The sequence below is a fragment of the Ziziphus jujuba genome, chromosome 2 (genome assembly GCF_031755915.1).
Source record: "Ziziphus jujuba cultivar Dongzao chromosome 2, ASM3175591v1".
NCBI classification, from domain to species: domain Eukaryota; kingdom Viridiplantae; phylum Streptophyta; class Magnoliopsida; order Rosales; family Rhamnaceae; genus Ziziphus; species Ziziphus jujuba.
In genome coordinates this window covers 7,950,103-7,965,778 of record NC_083380.1, presented here as the reverse complement: position 1 = coordinate 7,965,778, position 15,676 = coordinate 7,950,103, and the positions used below count along the sequence as shown (strand labels likewise).

General features: G+C 33.7%; 1 protein-coding gene and 1 long non-coding RNA gene across 2 annotated transcripts; both read right to left on the bottom strand.

Moving 5' to 3' along the window:
- Positions 1–541: 541 nt before the first annotated feature.
- LOC107418079 (probable LRR receptor-like serine/threonine-protein kinase At1g56140) lies at positions 542–9,279 on the bottom strand. Its single transcript, XM_048473375.2, has 24 exons — positions 8,998–9,279; positions 8,447–8,633; positions 8,155–8,226; positions 7,916–7,987; positions 7,764–7,835; positions 7,334–7,405; positions 7,040–7,111; positions 6,866–6,937; positions 6,651–6,722; positions 6,501–6,572; positions 6,309–6,380; positions 5,967–6,038; positions 5,808–5,873; positions 5,615–5,680; positions 5,400–5,444; positions 4,815–4,879; positions 4,323–4,699; positions 3,419–3,617; positions 3,148–3,312; positions 2,624–2,742; positions 2,147–2,357; positions 1,698–1,929; positions 1,440–1,590; positions 542–1,195 (listed from the first exon to the last, which is right to left on the bottom strand). The coding sequence occupies exons 1-24, from the start codon at positions 9,116–9,118 to the stop codon at positions 809–811; spliced, it is 3,111 nt and encodes a 1,036-aa protein (XP_048329332.2). The 5' UTR covers positions 9,119–9,279; the 3' UTR covers positions 542–808.
- A 2,406-nt stretch (positions 9,280–11,685) lies between these two features.
- LOC107418052 (uncharacterized) lies at positions 11,686–13,705 on the bottom strand. Its single transcript, XR_009635725.1, has 3 exons — positions 13,263–13,705; positions 12,677–13,141; positions 11,686–12,032 (listed from the first exon to the last, which is right to left on the bottom strand). It is a non-coding gene; the product is annotated as an uncharacterized LOC107418052 (long non-coding RNA).
- Between the last annotated feature and the right edge of the window lie 1,971 nt (positions 13,706–15,676).

Genomic DNA, 15,676 nt, shown 5'->3' with positions numbered 1-15,676 from the left:
CGGTGATAATTGGAGACAGGAAAAAAGGAATGCAAAAAAAAAAAAAAAGGACCACAATGCCTCTAAAAAAGAATAATCAGAAAAAAGAAGAAGGAAGAAATGCCAAAATAATAATAATAAAAACTATAAGAAAATGGTACAAGAAGTGCACAACTGAATTACGAGGATAAATATTAAGTATGGAATTGACCGAGGAAAAAAGAAGCAAATGGGATATATATATATATATATATATAGAGAGAGAGAGAGAGAGAGAGAGACAGAGAGAGAGAGAACAGACAATCAGAGAAAGCCAAATTATAATGGAAAAGTATGTAATTATAAGTCTTGATGAATTTATAAAAGATATTGCCCAATGAATATGTACGTGCGAGAAGCATTTATAGACATATCCTAAGGTTATGTTTGGGGTTTAGAATCAGGCAGGGAAAAGAAAAAATGAAAAAAAAAAAAGTAAAGAAATATAGTTTTCATTTCATTATATTGTTTGTTTCAAAAGAAAATCATCGAGAAAATAAAAATGCAAAAATTAGAAGGAGAAGAAGAAAATGAGAAATTCTATATTTACAATTACTTCACTCTCAATAAGGACCAAAGTTTCACCATCAACCAAATGATTGGCTAATGGTGTCACTCAAATTTCATACTCATATATATATATATATATATATAATTGTCTGACCTAAAATTTTTATGAATACTTACATGATGATCATATACCATGATCAAGAATACAAAAAGTAGTCTGCAACTCATAAAATTAACTTTTCCAATGAGCAAACATACAAGAAAACAAAATTTTCAGTTACTATTCCTCTTTAATAATGGAGTGGATAATTATGGGTTCACTGGCACTGACAGGCGATGAAGCTTCTTGATCTGCCACTATGCTTGTGCCTACAGATGAGTTGTAATATGTAGTTTCAGTTCCTTTAGATACAGCAACACTCACGATGCTGCTTACATCGTCGAATTTCCAGTCAGTCAGATATCCAGGCCTTGAGATTTCAGAGCTCACTTCAATGTCTCCTTGAAGCATTGCCACCACTCGGGACATTGATGGTCTTAGTGATGGTGATGTTTGAGTGCACAGAAGAGCTACTCCTATCAGCCGTTTTACTTCTTCCTCGTCAAATTCTGACAATTTCGAATCCACCAGCTGACGTTCGAGTTTTTCTTCGTATAGGTTCCATGCCTAAAAAGCAAGAAATGGTAGCATGCATTGGTGAAAGACTAATGGCATATATCTTCTGAAAGTGCTGACTATAGATAATTTTTAATTCTTGTTTCAGGAATTTTACAGTTCAGACATCTGGGAATTCTAACAAAAGTAATATCTTGTGGTGACTAGATTTTAGAGTGAAAAATCCAGTTTACATGTCTGAATAAAGAAAAAAAACAATATGGGGCTGCAATACGCACAAAATAATCCTTCTTACCCATTCAAGAAGATATATCTGTTCTTCCTCCAAGTTGGGATCAGAATTTGGTCTACCGCTGACAACTTCCAGAGCCACAACACCAAAGGCAAAAACATCAGTTTTCTCCGTAAGGTGCCCACGCATGGCATACTCCGGTGCAAGATAACCACTGTATCAGTAAAATTGCATATAAATATCAGCAAATAATGAAACAAAACATCATATAGTTTGTCAAGATTCTCAAGAAAACTACGGTGATCAAGTACAAGAATTTACATTGTTCCAGCAACACGTGTACTTATGTGAGTCTTTTTGTCATCATAGAGCTTGGCCAAACCAAAATCTGATATTTTGGGGACAAGATTAGAGTCAAGTAAAATGTTACTGGACTTTACGTCTCTATGAACAATTCGAAGCCGTGACTCCTCATGAAGGTAAGCTAGACCTCTCGCTACACCCAAGCAAATCTCATAACGAGTTGACCAATTGAGATCCAAGCTTTTGCTTCCTGCTCATGCAAGGAATACGAAAACCTTACTGTTATTGTTCTTGTTCTTCATAATTTTTAGAAATACGTACACATAAAGAGCACGTTTTGAATTTTAAATCCTAACCCTCGATGTAATCCAATGGCTAATAAAGAAAGATTTGACGTTAAAACCATCAATTCGCCTTGATGTGAGCCTAATTCGATATTTATAAGCAGGAATAATTATAAATATTACCGAACAATGCTTGATCAAGACTCTTGTTTTCCAGATACTCATAAACAAGGAGCCTTCTATTTCCCTCGAGGCAGCATCCATATAATTTCACCAGATTACGATGTTGCACGGAAGATATAGTAGCAATTTCTGCCACAAACTGGCTTTTTCCTTGGTGGGATGTTACAGATAGTTGCTTCACGGCAATGTCTCTTCCATCTTGAAGTGTTCCCTGTTGATTGCATAGACACATATAAGGAGAAGAAGAAAATTTGTACATAAAACTATTATTCTCAGTTTGTCAGAACTTGTATGAATCTCAGTAAAGTACTTTAAAACCATGCAATTGGCTCCAGTTAGTGAGATGACTTGGATTGATACAGAATTTCTTTCTATAAGGAAGCACCATATAAAAGAGACGCTGATAAACAAAAACCATAATCTTCTAGAACAGGAAATTCAGTGCAGCCATATTTACTTGATTACCCAATGACGTACCTTGTAGACAGGTCCAAATCCTCCCTCTCCCAGTTTATTATCAGCATTGAAGTCGTTTGTGGCCAACTTTAGTTCTTCATGACTGAAAGTGAATGGTTTGATATCCATCCCTAAGAGCTCTGCAAATCAAATATAAAGAACTGTCATGATTGTGTACTTGCTTTATCTGGCAGTCAATTGCTGCTTCATCTTTTCCCTCGTTTTTCCTTTAAATATGTCAGGTGATTTTTTTTTTTTTTTTCTTATTCATTTCTCTTTTTTACTAAACATTTTGCATGAAGAAGAACTAACAAACATGCAGAGACCTCCATAATGACCTGTAGAGGGATGGATTCGATCTGATTAACGAACGTGGCAAATTCAATTTATTTGCTTACTTGGTTATTTTTATTCTAGGAATATGTGGCATCAAGATGAAAAACATATTAATTAGCACATAACTAATTAATCCAATTACTGCACACATATTTAAAAGTCAGTCAACCACAATGTACATGCAACCAACAACTGAAGTTGTAACTAACCTTCATCTTCGTCATAAGCCATTCTCCTTCTTCGGACAATAATGAAAACCACCAAAACAGATAGAAAACTCAGAACTCCAACACCAACTACAACCCCCACAATGAGACCAGTCCTGTCCTTCTTTTTAATGGCTGGAGGTTTGTTACTGACAGTAGGTAGAAAATCTGTATGAAAAGCTTAGTAGTCAATTACATGGCAAATATATGTGAAAAAAGCAATATCTAGATCACCAAGATTACATCAAAAGTAAAGTATTTCACACTACATTACCTGGGGTAGCACTGATGACTGAAATTGCAGGTCCATAAGTACCTTGTGTAGGTACACAGCAAGTCCCCTTTCCAGCCCAAAAGAGATGAACTTCAAGGTAATTTTCTGTCACACGAGCCTTAAGTGGCATCACAACAACTTGGGATAGGAGCCCACCAGCCTGCTTTCGTATGTCAAAATCCTTGAGAGCAAGATTCCCCTGGGACAGAGGCAAACGAGGAAAAAGAATACAAGCCATTATTGAAGACCTTAAAGTTATTTGAATCCAAGAACTATCTGGTTTTTAGCAATTAGCTGGAAAAGTGTTGAAGATTGATGGAGATTGCATTAACATTTTGGACTATACCATATGGAAATGGAATAAATAAACACATATATGCATGATGATTGGAAGGCATGATGATTGGAACGCAACAGGAAGAAAACATGGCAGAAGATAACACTGGCCATCGTAGAGTTGTATGGTTAAATTTTGGAATGGTTCTCAACATCTATCTTATACTCATGGAAAATATTGAAATCCAATCAATAAGGTTCAATTACTTGTCCAAATAAATTTGATAAAACAGATAAATTTAGATTAACAACTTTGATTCTTTAGATGTGACATATTAAAACAGACCTGAAATATTAATTCAACTATGATATTCGGTTTATTTTTATGACTACACAATCGTAAATTTATTTGTGACTATTAAACAGTAATTATTTGTGCTTAAGAACGAAAGAATTACTAAACAAGCCAGAAGACCATTAACAAGAATCCAAACAAGACCAAGTGAACACATCCATGAGGCTAGGAGAACCAACTTGTCAAAAACCTTGCAGTTTGTGACAAACTCAGAATTTTATTAATATTATTATTTTTTTATCTATGTGGTTAAGTAGATAATATGATATATACCTGGATATAGACATCGAATACACGCCTTCCAAGACTTTTCCATGTTTGAGCATCTTCAAAAGCTGTTTCTGAAAACCGAAGGTTCACAGTATAGTTACCATTCTCAAGCCCCAAACCAAAATATCTTAATGAGGAGGCAGAAAGCCTTGCCGTTTGGAACAGTTCTGAGTCTAAAGTATTTGTAAATTGGGATGGTGTAGAACTTTGATACCGGGGATTGTTGTTCCCGGTGAAATATCCAATATTGCTAACTGCCCATCTTTTTGTGTTGGTAACATAATATGAAGCAGGACCGACTGTCTCATTCTCTCTCTCATACACAATACCATCAGAAGCTGTAATTTGAGGACCACCACACTTGATCGAAAAGTTATAATCTGCCAAACCAATTCACAATGCATTCATTAAAAACTTAAAAAGTTCTTTTTTCAACCAATAAATAAATTATCAAAGCCATCAAAACCATTGAACAGCATCTTTAACCATACTTACAGATTGGTTGGCCTCGATTACAAGGAAAATTCCGTTGAAGACATTCCAACCCTGAAGGCAGAGAACTGATAGCAAAAGAGAAATGCATTTAGATAAGTATAAGAAAATTTTTGTAGAACAACAAGCACTAGACTATGATTAATCTACAAAAACATTGTTCTGGGGTGATTTGAAGAAGGCAGATAAGTATTTCTTAACTATATAATTCTAGTTATATAAGTGAAGTATTTACTGAACTGAAGATGACATGTATAGGCACTAAAGCTTGCTAGGCATGGAAATCAAGAATGGAAATATTGCATCCATGGCTCTCCACAAGCCATAGATTCAAACCTCTTTTATTTCACCTTCACAAGGGATAGACTTTTAGGTAAATGGAAATGAACTATTGCATAAGCTAGAGTCCATATACTTATAATTTTCCAGGATTTAATGAAATAAATCAGTATCCAGACTGTCTACCACAACAAAACTGAAAGCGAGCAATACCTCCTAGAGGATGGTCACAACCAATAAGCTATCAATTGAGTGTTGAAAGGTTCAAAAACTAAATTATGAATAATTAAGTACAGCATTCAGTGCTACCTTCTGGCAGAACTGTTTAGCGTCAAGTTGTTGCCGATTAAATTACTGCACAGTACTCAAAAGAATCTCAATGTCAATTTCATCTTAAAATATAAAGAAAGCATGCATTTCATACCAAAAAATAAATAAATAAATAGTTATGATTGTTAGAGAAAATGGAAAGAAACTGAATTAATAAATTAAAAAAAAAAATTTAGTGAAATGTCAAGACATACAGCTGCAAATTTTCTTGATCGACCCAAGAAGGAAGGCTGCCCACTAAAAAATTGTATGACAAATCTCTGCAAGTATATCATAACAATATCAAATATAAAGTCAAGATGGCTATTAGACAATTATCATCTATTATTAGGCATTCATCAATAACGATTTTCTATATACTATTTCAATAACATCAAATATACTTACACATTGAGTAGAGTTGAGCTTTTTTGAGCAGGCAGGGTACCGTTCAACTTATTGTTTCCAAGAAAGCTGATAATTAAAAGAAATACTTTATCAATATGTTGAACTCATAGCTGGGGTGTAGGAGATATGTGACACAATGAAAGAGCCATGGTACATTACAGATAATTGAGTGAACTCATATTGAAAAGGGAGTCCGGAATCTTCCCAGTTACATTGTTGAAGCTCAAATCCCTGTGAAAAAGAATAACAAAATTCAATGACAAAATGGGGAAAATACATACAAGAAATATGTTGATGTGGTATGTTTTGAGTAATGAATTTTAATGAGTGACTTTATATAGATTATAAAGTGGGCCATAACACTATTGCAAAACACAAACAGAAAACATTAGATAGCACTTTTATAGCAACTACATAAGAATTAAATGAAACCGAAAACGGCACTTAAATTTCAAAAGTCACTAAACATGTTGACGGGTCTAAAAGTATGGCCAAACTTACAGTTGTGACAATTTTGGGTATTCATTAAAATCAGTTGGAATTGATTCAGATATGTTGTTATTCCTCAGCACCCTGTAGATGAGTAAACAAATTATAACTCATAGTATATCAACGAACACCAGATAAAAAAAATATAAGTATTAACTAGATACTCAAAAAGCAATTAATTTTAACAAGAAGTATGTTGCTCACAAGACGGTTAGATTCTTCATATCCTTAATAAATGCAAGAGAAGAACTCCCATTAGATAACTCACTTATACGCCTACAAATATATGATAAACTGTTAGCCATACAGATTTGAATATAGAAATGAAAGTAGCTAACAGATGTAGATACTCACAACTCTACCATAGAAGCCAGATTGGCAAATGTTGATGGTATAGGACCTTGGAAAGCATTTCCTTGTAACCTCCTACATGAAAATTTATGAGTAACTAACTGTTAACCACATAAGTTAAAGAAGTTAAAGCTAAATATATGACCAGTACAGATACTTTATCACGCAACTACAGTTGAATGAAAATACAGAGAAAACACTTAACCAGATTGTCTTACAAGGTATTTAGCTTTGACCAATTTCCTATAAAATCCGGTATACTTCCTGTGAGTTCATTGTCCGATGCATACCTGCAACAAAAGGCGAGTTTTTCATTGAAAACTAGTACAAGGTTTATATTTTTTATCATAGTTCTATTGAGGAAGGAAGATTCATAGCCAGAAGGTTCTTACACAGTAATCAATTCCTGTAGATTAGCAAATGTTGAAGGAATCTCACCACTAACTCCAGAACTATCAATATAACTGTAAAACAAATGATTCTCGTCAATTTGTTACATCTTTTTTTCAAAATTAGTAAATGATTTAAAGTGCCAAGTCGTCATTAAAGTTGAAACCCAAGAAACTATAGAAATAGAACATTGTAATGAATTACCTAACTTTGTGGTCATACATTATGGACACACATTAATCAATCTAAAACCTTTAAAACTGCAATTAGAAAAGAAAAACATTAATCGAACTTACAGTTGTTGTAATTTCTTTAAATTCCCCAGTTCAGGTGGCAGAGGACCAGAGAAATTGTTCTGCGAAACAGACCTACAAAAATAACTTATAATCAATCAATTTAATAATGTCAATGACATACTTTAGTATGAACCAACCATTTGATAAGGTGACTAGAAAGATCTATATGTTTTAAGAAAAAAGGACATTATAAATTGGCTTCCACTTTGTTTGGGCCCAAAAAAAAAAAAAAAAAACAAAAAAACAAAAAAAACAAAAAAAAAGAAAAAGGAAAAACATCTCATTTTATCATTTGTTTAAGACTAAAATATGATAAGATAAAAACAAAAACAAAATTGCATTTGAAGAAAGCTATGTCTTTTGTTGAAAAGGAAAAACCATCAAGTCCGCACTTTGATATATTACAGGGTTGACGATGAGGAAAACTTACAAGGATAACATTTCTGTAAGTTCACCCAGTTCCTTTGGTAGCTCTCCTGATAATCCATTGTTGCCAAAGCTCCTAGTAGCAATAAAAATAAAAGGTTCAGCATAGATAGTTATGCCTTCAACAGTTTCAAACCAAAATCTAAGTCTGCTCACAGGTATTTCAAGCGAGTTAGATTGCCAATTCCCGGCGGCAGCGAGCCTGACAGGTAATTTTCGCGCAAATCCCTGCACATGGTCATAAAACTAGTTGCTACTTGCATAGTTTGATATGAAAACAGCAAACCAAGCTTATGGCTTTTTCATTTTGTGAAAATATATATATGTGTGTGTGTGTGTGTGTGTGCATATTAATAAATAAATAAATCTGTGAAAAACGTTCAAACAGAACGTACAGATTGTAGAGGTAGTCCAACTCCCATAACTCATCTGGAATTGAACCAGCAACACCCAATGAGTAAACTTTCCTGAAAAAATCAAGTGGGAAATCCATCAGATAATCTGGAAAATATATATTGTTTCACAAATTTCAAACCTGAAAAAACCCAACTACAAATATCAGATTCTACTTACCCATTTTACTTATGAGATGCAAATAATACATAATTTGAACTGAAATAAGTAGAAAAATATTTTAAAAAAAATGTGAAAATTGGGTTAAAGAACAAAATTAAAAGACTCTCTCACAATTGGTCAATCCGGCAACGAGTGTTGTTAGCGAAAGAACAAACGCATTTGATTAAGGGGTTATAGCCACTGTCTGTGAATAGGATTGAATCTATGGCGGCACCAGTACATGGCTCTCCGCTTATGTTCCATTGCTCTGTGTCCGCCTTTATACCCCATTTCGCGAACAGGGTGTTCAAAGCATTCGCTGCACCAATCACATAATAAACAAATAAAAATTATTTCACAATAGAAATTGATGAATTTTATTTTTTCATGAGCAACTTAAAACTGAAGAAGAAAAACCCATTTCTGGGGCAGTTATTATTTGTCCATAAACTGGTTATTATTTATATATATATATATATATATCTGTATATTTATGGCTTTGAAATTTTACATAAATGAGCAACGATTAAACAAACAATTTTAAAAATCACAACTTTAAAAAGAACTTGACTCTAAAAAGACCAGTTGTAGTACTACCCATATGAAGTTTTTGTTCAAAAACAAAAAGCTTAAGAGTAGACACAGAGAGAGAGAGAGAGAGAGAGAGAGAGAGAGAGAAAGACCTTCATTGGGGTATAGAGTGGCTTGAGTTTCATTCTGAGCTTTTGCTATTGAAGCAAGGCAAAAGATGAAGAAAACACCCAAAACAAAGACATGAGCTGAAGAGAGTGGTAGTTCTGACATGGAATTCAGTGAAATTTTCTTGCTTCTTCTTTTTCTTTTGGGGATCTTCAAGCTTTTGATTGGAAAAACTCTGAAAAAGATTTGAGACAGAGATTTTGGATTTCTAATTCTCTCAAAAGTGTGAGAGAACAAAGTTCCAAAGTAATGATAACAGTAAGTCAACATGTTCAACTGGGTTAATTATGCGGGAGTTCCACCTGGTCAACCATTTCATGTCACGTCCATTAAATACACGGTCCGATAAAAAGACTTTGTCTCTATTTTTTTTATTTATTTAATTTTTTGGTCATCAAAACAGAAACTTTATTAAAAATTTAAAAAAAAAAGAGCAAAACAAAACAAAAAACAAGCTTAAGCCACATGGTTGATTCTGAACAGCGTTTGAATAAAATGATCAAAACCACCAAAATTCCAATATTAAAAAAAAAAGAGGGAAAAAAAAAAAAAAAAAAAGAACCCACATTGTGAAAAGCCACAGTAAAAAATGGCTGCTGCAGATTACGGCGGCAAGTAGGGGATGGAGATGACGTGCACCAGGCGTAGGTCTGACGTGTCGCGCCATGTATATAATTTTGGGTTGGTGTGCCAAGTCATCTTGGATGACATGGTAGTCTACAAAACAGGGACAAAGAGTTTTCAAAACTGATGGCTGTTTTAAGTCATTGCCATTTGGGTCAAATCCCACATGGCAACAGCAACTTGCCAAATACAAAGTGGAATACATTATTAAATTAATCCCCACTTTGGCTTATAACTATTCCCACCACCCACCACCCACCACCCACCACCCACCACCCACTAGAGCCGCTAGCCCCACATAGGACTCAGATTTTTTAAAACAAATGCAATTCAGATTCAATTGTACGAAAAAAAATAATTTTATGGCAATTGTTTTTAAGATTATTTTCTTGGGGACGTCATGTAAAAAAGAAATACATAAATTACCTTCACCCAAAAAAAAAAAAAAAACCCATAATTTTGCCTCATCATAGACTCATAATTGTATAATCAAATAACAAAAAAAAAAAATAATAATAATATTTATCTCGTTGTGATTTCTTTAGTGTTTTCTTTTTAATTGGTCATATTGGGGAAACAAATTTACTTCTAGAAAGAAAAATACTCAATATCCCAACAACCCCTTTCAAAGAAAATAATTTGACAAAAAAATAAAAGCTCTTTTTTGACTTTGAGTATGAATGCAGCTCAAGCTCACTAAAGTATTTGGATATGCATTTTTCTCTAAAGAAATTTTCAAAGTATATACTTTTAGCAAGATGTCATTTTCAAAAAGAAAAAGTTTAACAAGATACAAAATTATTAAGACTTTCCTCATTGAGGTTTTTACTAATTGTTTAATTATTAAACAGAAGAACTAGCTATGGGATTAATTATTATTGGCTCGAAAGCACAGCCATGAAATTTGATGGCAATCGTTGTCTTCTTTGTCTTTTTGTTTATAATTTTATTCAACGGTCCCCATTGAATTAGTTAAATAAAAAGTTGGTTGCCGAAAATTATTGTTCAAATATTACTAAGTTTTTATGACCAATATATATATATATATATGACAAGGTTTTTTACCATCATGGTATGAACATGATTGATCATAAACGACCACAGGATTTATATGGAGAATAATTTTTCTGCTATAGATATAATTATATGTTATAAATTTATGAATTAATTAGGAAGTACCCTAAACCCTAAATTTATGAATTAATTAGGAAGTACCTCGTGATCAGGTTTTGTGTTTTATAAGTATTTTAATTAAAAGACAACGCCTGGTTTAATTAGTTATACGAAGACTTTAAAGATGAAGATAATGTAGCACAAATATAATATCCATATCGTCCATTGCGAAATATCTTGTAATTAAATATAAGAAGGCTTTTTTTTTTCGTGTTGAAATATAAGAAGACTTATCTCAATGAAGTTTGATGTTTATCTCCCAAAAAAAAAAAAAAAAATGTAGACTTTGTATGCAAAATCAACGTTTACTGCAGTTGGATAGCTCTCTTTATCAAAGCCCAGCAGGAGAAAAATGAAAGAAAAACAAAGAGCAATAAATTGGGTTCATATCAAAATGATTCTATTATTAGCATCATAAAAATCAGATATTTACTTTTCCTCCAGGGCTGAGTTAACTTCAACCCCTGACCTTTTCAAGGCTTTTTTTTTATTGCAAAATTTGCAAGTTTTTTTTTTTCAGATTTTCGCTAAAAAAAGTAAAAAATAAAAAAATGTTATTGTAAAGGCCGTGGTGAATCAATTTTCGATAAACATGTCAAGAGAAGTACCAAGTATTTACTGTTGTTGCATTGAAATTTTACAAGATATGGAAAGGCATAAGAGAAAAAAATTCATTCTGTAAAATAGCAGGAAGAAATTAAATCCTTGTACCTCTATAGTGTTCATGATTCAATACGTTTGTAAATTGACTCATATGTACAAAAAATCTACCTTATTAACAATTTTTTTCGCCTACCCTCTTTAATGGAGCCGTTAAGAATAGGCAATGCACTTCCATAGACATGTGATTGCTCTGCATCTCCAACCATGCAATGCACTTCCATAGACATGTGATTGCTCTGCATCTCCAACCATGCTTGTGCTTGCAGATGAGTTATGGTAGCTAGTGTTAGTTCCTTTGGTTGCACCGTCACTCGTTTGCCTGCTCACATCTTCGAACTTCCTGTCAGTCAAGTATCCGGGTCTCGTAATTTCTGTGCTCACTTCTGCATTACCTGAAATGATTGCCATCACTCTGGACATTGATGGCCTTAAGGATGGTGATATTTGAGTGCACCAAGGAGCTACTCCTATGACTCGTTTTACTTCCTTCTTTGTTGAATGTGGATAATGCTGAATTCGCCAATTCATCTTCTTGGTTTTCTTCATATAGGTTCCAAGCCTGGGGAAGCAAGAAATGATTGATGTTGAATACATTAAAGACCTAATCAGGGTTTGCAATATGTTATAAAAAGTTGCAAAATGAGGATTCATAGTAGAGTACATATCAGTTTAGTAAATTTGTTTGGTTGATGAATTACTCTATCATTCAAATTCCCCGTGGTAATTTGATTTTAGTGTGGAAAGCCTAGTTTACATGTTCTGTAAAACAGAATAGAAAACAAAATGGCTTAGTTTTAAAAATCAGAATTACCATAAAAAACAGGACAAAGAAGAAGGTGAAAGCAATGCTTGTCAATTCCCTGCTTTAACAGCCTAATATTCTGTACCATATCACAGCTGAGCTTACTGTGATCTTATAGAACTTTCTTCCCAATTTCTTTGTAATCCTATGGTTGTACAGAATTCAACTTGCAGCCCTCTTCATCCATCTCACTAACATCCTCCTAAACAGACTCCTACTTAGGAATGATTTATCCCATATATTTATCACTTTTGAATCATTTTCAGTATTTGCCAACCTCGTCCCTTACTCTAGCTGTTACTTATTTGCATCTATGCACTCACTTTTATTTATGCATAATCTAAAGAACTCTAAGTGAACAAAAAACAAGGATTTATAGTAGAGAAAGTTAATGTTCATACCCATTCAAGAAGATATATCTTTCCTTCTTCTAAGCTTGAATCAGAATTTGGCCTACCACTAACGATCCCTAGAGACACAACTCCAAAAGTAAATATATCGGTTTTCTTTGTAAGGTACCCACGCATGGCATACTCCGGTGCACCGTACCCACTACATCAGTAACAATAATAAAAGAGACAAAGAAGAGGAAGTTGAACATGACAGATTAAGCATTGAAAATCTTACATTGCCCCAACAACACGGGTGCTTATGTGGGTTTTTTTTATCATCATAAAGCCTGGACAAACCAAAATCTGATATTTTGAGGTTGAGATTAGAGTCAAGCAGAATGTTACTGGCCTTTATGTCTCTATGTACTATCCTAAGCCGGGATTCCTCATGAAGATAAGCTAGAATTCTTGCTATCCCCAAGCAAATGTCATAATGCGTTGACCAATTGAGACCCAAGCTGTTATTTCCTGTTCCTGCAACCCATTCACATTGTCATTGTTTCTGCTTATTATGATAATCACTGCTTACACAACTACTGTAATTCTCATAACAAATAATGCTTGATCAAGACTTTTGTTTTCCAGACAATCGTACACAAGCAGCCGATTGTTTCCTTCAAGGCAACTTCACCAAGTTTTGGTGTTACACAGAAGACATTGTTGCAATTTTCAGTCACAAACTGGTTTTTTCCTTGGTGGGATGTCACAGACGGTTGCTTTGCAGCAACAACTCTTCCATCATCAGGTGTTTCCTCTTGCACATATAATGTACACAAGAAAAAAGTAAATATGCATCATTGAGTATTTCGATGGAGAAAAATAGAGAAGAAAACATTTCTATCTTTGTAGCAAACTAGTTAAAAGCTATGGCAGCGCTAATTATTCAGCCATATGAATTAGGTTAAGGTAATGGCTTACCTTGTAGACAGGTCCAAATCCTCCTGCTCCCAACCTATTAACAGAATTGAAGTCGTCTGTAGCCGTCTTTAGCTCTTCATAACTGAAAGTGAATGGTTTAACATCTATCCCTAAGAGTTCTGCATATAAAAGCGTCATCATAACTCAATACCTGTTTTTAGTAGTCAAACTTCACACATGGAGCTTCTCAGGAAGTTTGAATACTTAGGAAATAATTATGTAACAATTTTATTCAGTGGTTGACTTTTAGATTTAATCTCAAGGTTAATATGTGCCTTTCAGATACCATAAGAAATGATTTAGATTGCAGCATGCATAAGTTAACAACACTAGAAATCAGACAAACAACATGAACATGCAATACTTCATTATTTTCTGTGTGAGACTTCTTTCATCTTGTATAGACAATACAAAAAACCACCAAAAGAGAGAGAAAGCTTAAAAATCCAACAGGAACTACAATCCCCACTATCAGACCGGTTATACTGTTCTTATTGCTTGGAGATCTTTTACTGACAGTAGGTATGAAATCTCAATAAGAAATTCATCCTAGTCAACCACAAGGTATACTTATGTGACATATCAATGGAAAAACCAATTGGATTTCATCCAAATACTTTCACACCAGTCTACCTAGCTGGGCTAGCATTGATGATAGAAATAGAAGGTCCATAAGTGCCTTTTTCAGGTATACAACAAGTCCCTTTTGTTGAATTAAATTAATATTTGTGGACTTGGCATAATCAATTACTCACTTACAGGGCCTATTTATGCCATTAATGGGACTGGCTTATTTTATTATTTTGTAGTAGGGCCCTTGGTCACACACTCTCTATAAGACTCTAGTTGGCCCATTGGACTGGAGGACCAACTCTCTTTATAAACCCAATGACTTATCCATATTTTTCCTAGTATAATTATATTATCAAATTATTATTATTTTATGTGTGTCAAAATTAATGGATAAGTCTGACTTGCAGAGACTATTTAAAGGTCTAGGGCAAGCAAACAAAGATATGCCATACGGTATTTTGATATTAGGGTTTTCAGAGATCTGAAAGTGGTTCGAGAGTAGTGTGTCCATAGGCACTATTTTACATTGTTTTCTATTTTGCAGGATTAAAGATCTAATTTATCAGTGGCTGCGTTTGGAGGTTAGTAATTTATGATCTATGGAATTTATTATGCATATTTAGATCTATAAAATTTCTAACAATTGGTATCAGAGCACATGGTTAATATGCATGGTAAATTTCTTTGTAGTTTATTGCAGTTAGCATGTGAATATTGATCTGTGTTTTTTTACCATTATTATCAATGTTCTAGATATATATATATATATATACATTGCTTTACATTAATTTTTCTTTTCTTGTCTTTTCTTGAATTGTGTACATATGTAAATTTTGAGATTCAAGATTATGTTATTTACGTAGATATATATATATATACTCATGGTCGTTTTTTTTGTTGTTCTTAAAAAAAAAAAAAAAAAAAAAAACTGGGTTTTCGGCCATGAATTTCACATGCTAATTTTCTGGGTTTTGGACCAAATTGATTTGGGGAAAAGTTTCCCAAGAATAAACGAAACAAACAGCATCAATTTTGACTAAAATTTGCTCGAATTTCTTGTGTTTCCATGGGTTTTTGTTTGTGTTTTGGCCGAAAATAAACCTAGCTTGGATGTTTATTTTGAGTTGTTTTTGAATCAAATTTGTTTGTGGGAAACGTTGCCCAAGGGAAGACGAAACTAACGTCACCGGTATCGTCGGAAAAGGTGGCCGGAATGGTGAGTTTTGCCCGGGTAAGCATAGCGGGTCGCGTGACCCGTTTGGACTGGAACTGGGTCACCTGTGACCCGGTTGGCTGAAGAAGATGAGAGAAACGACGTGTAGTTTTGGGGTTAGTGCTGACGTCATCTGTTGACGTCAGCACCCCAAAAAAAAAAAAACTTATTTATTTTTATTGATTTATTTTTGTTTATTTATTAATTAATTTAGTGATTCAATTGTTCAATTTATTTATTTATTGTTTGTTTATTTGTTTAATTATCACATTCCAATTTTATTAAATTAAATTAAATATTTATGA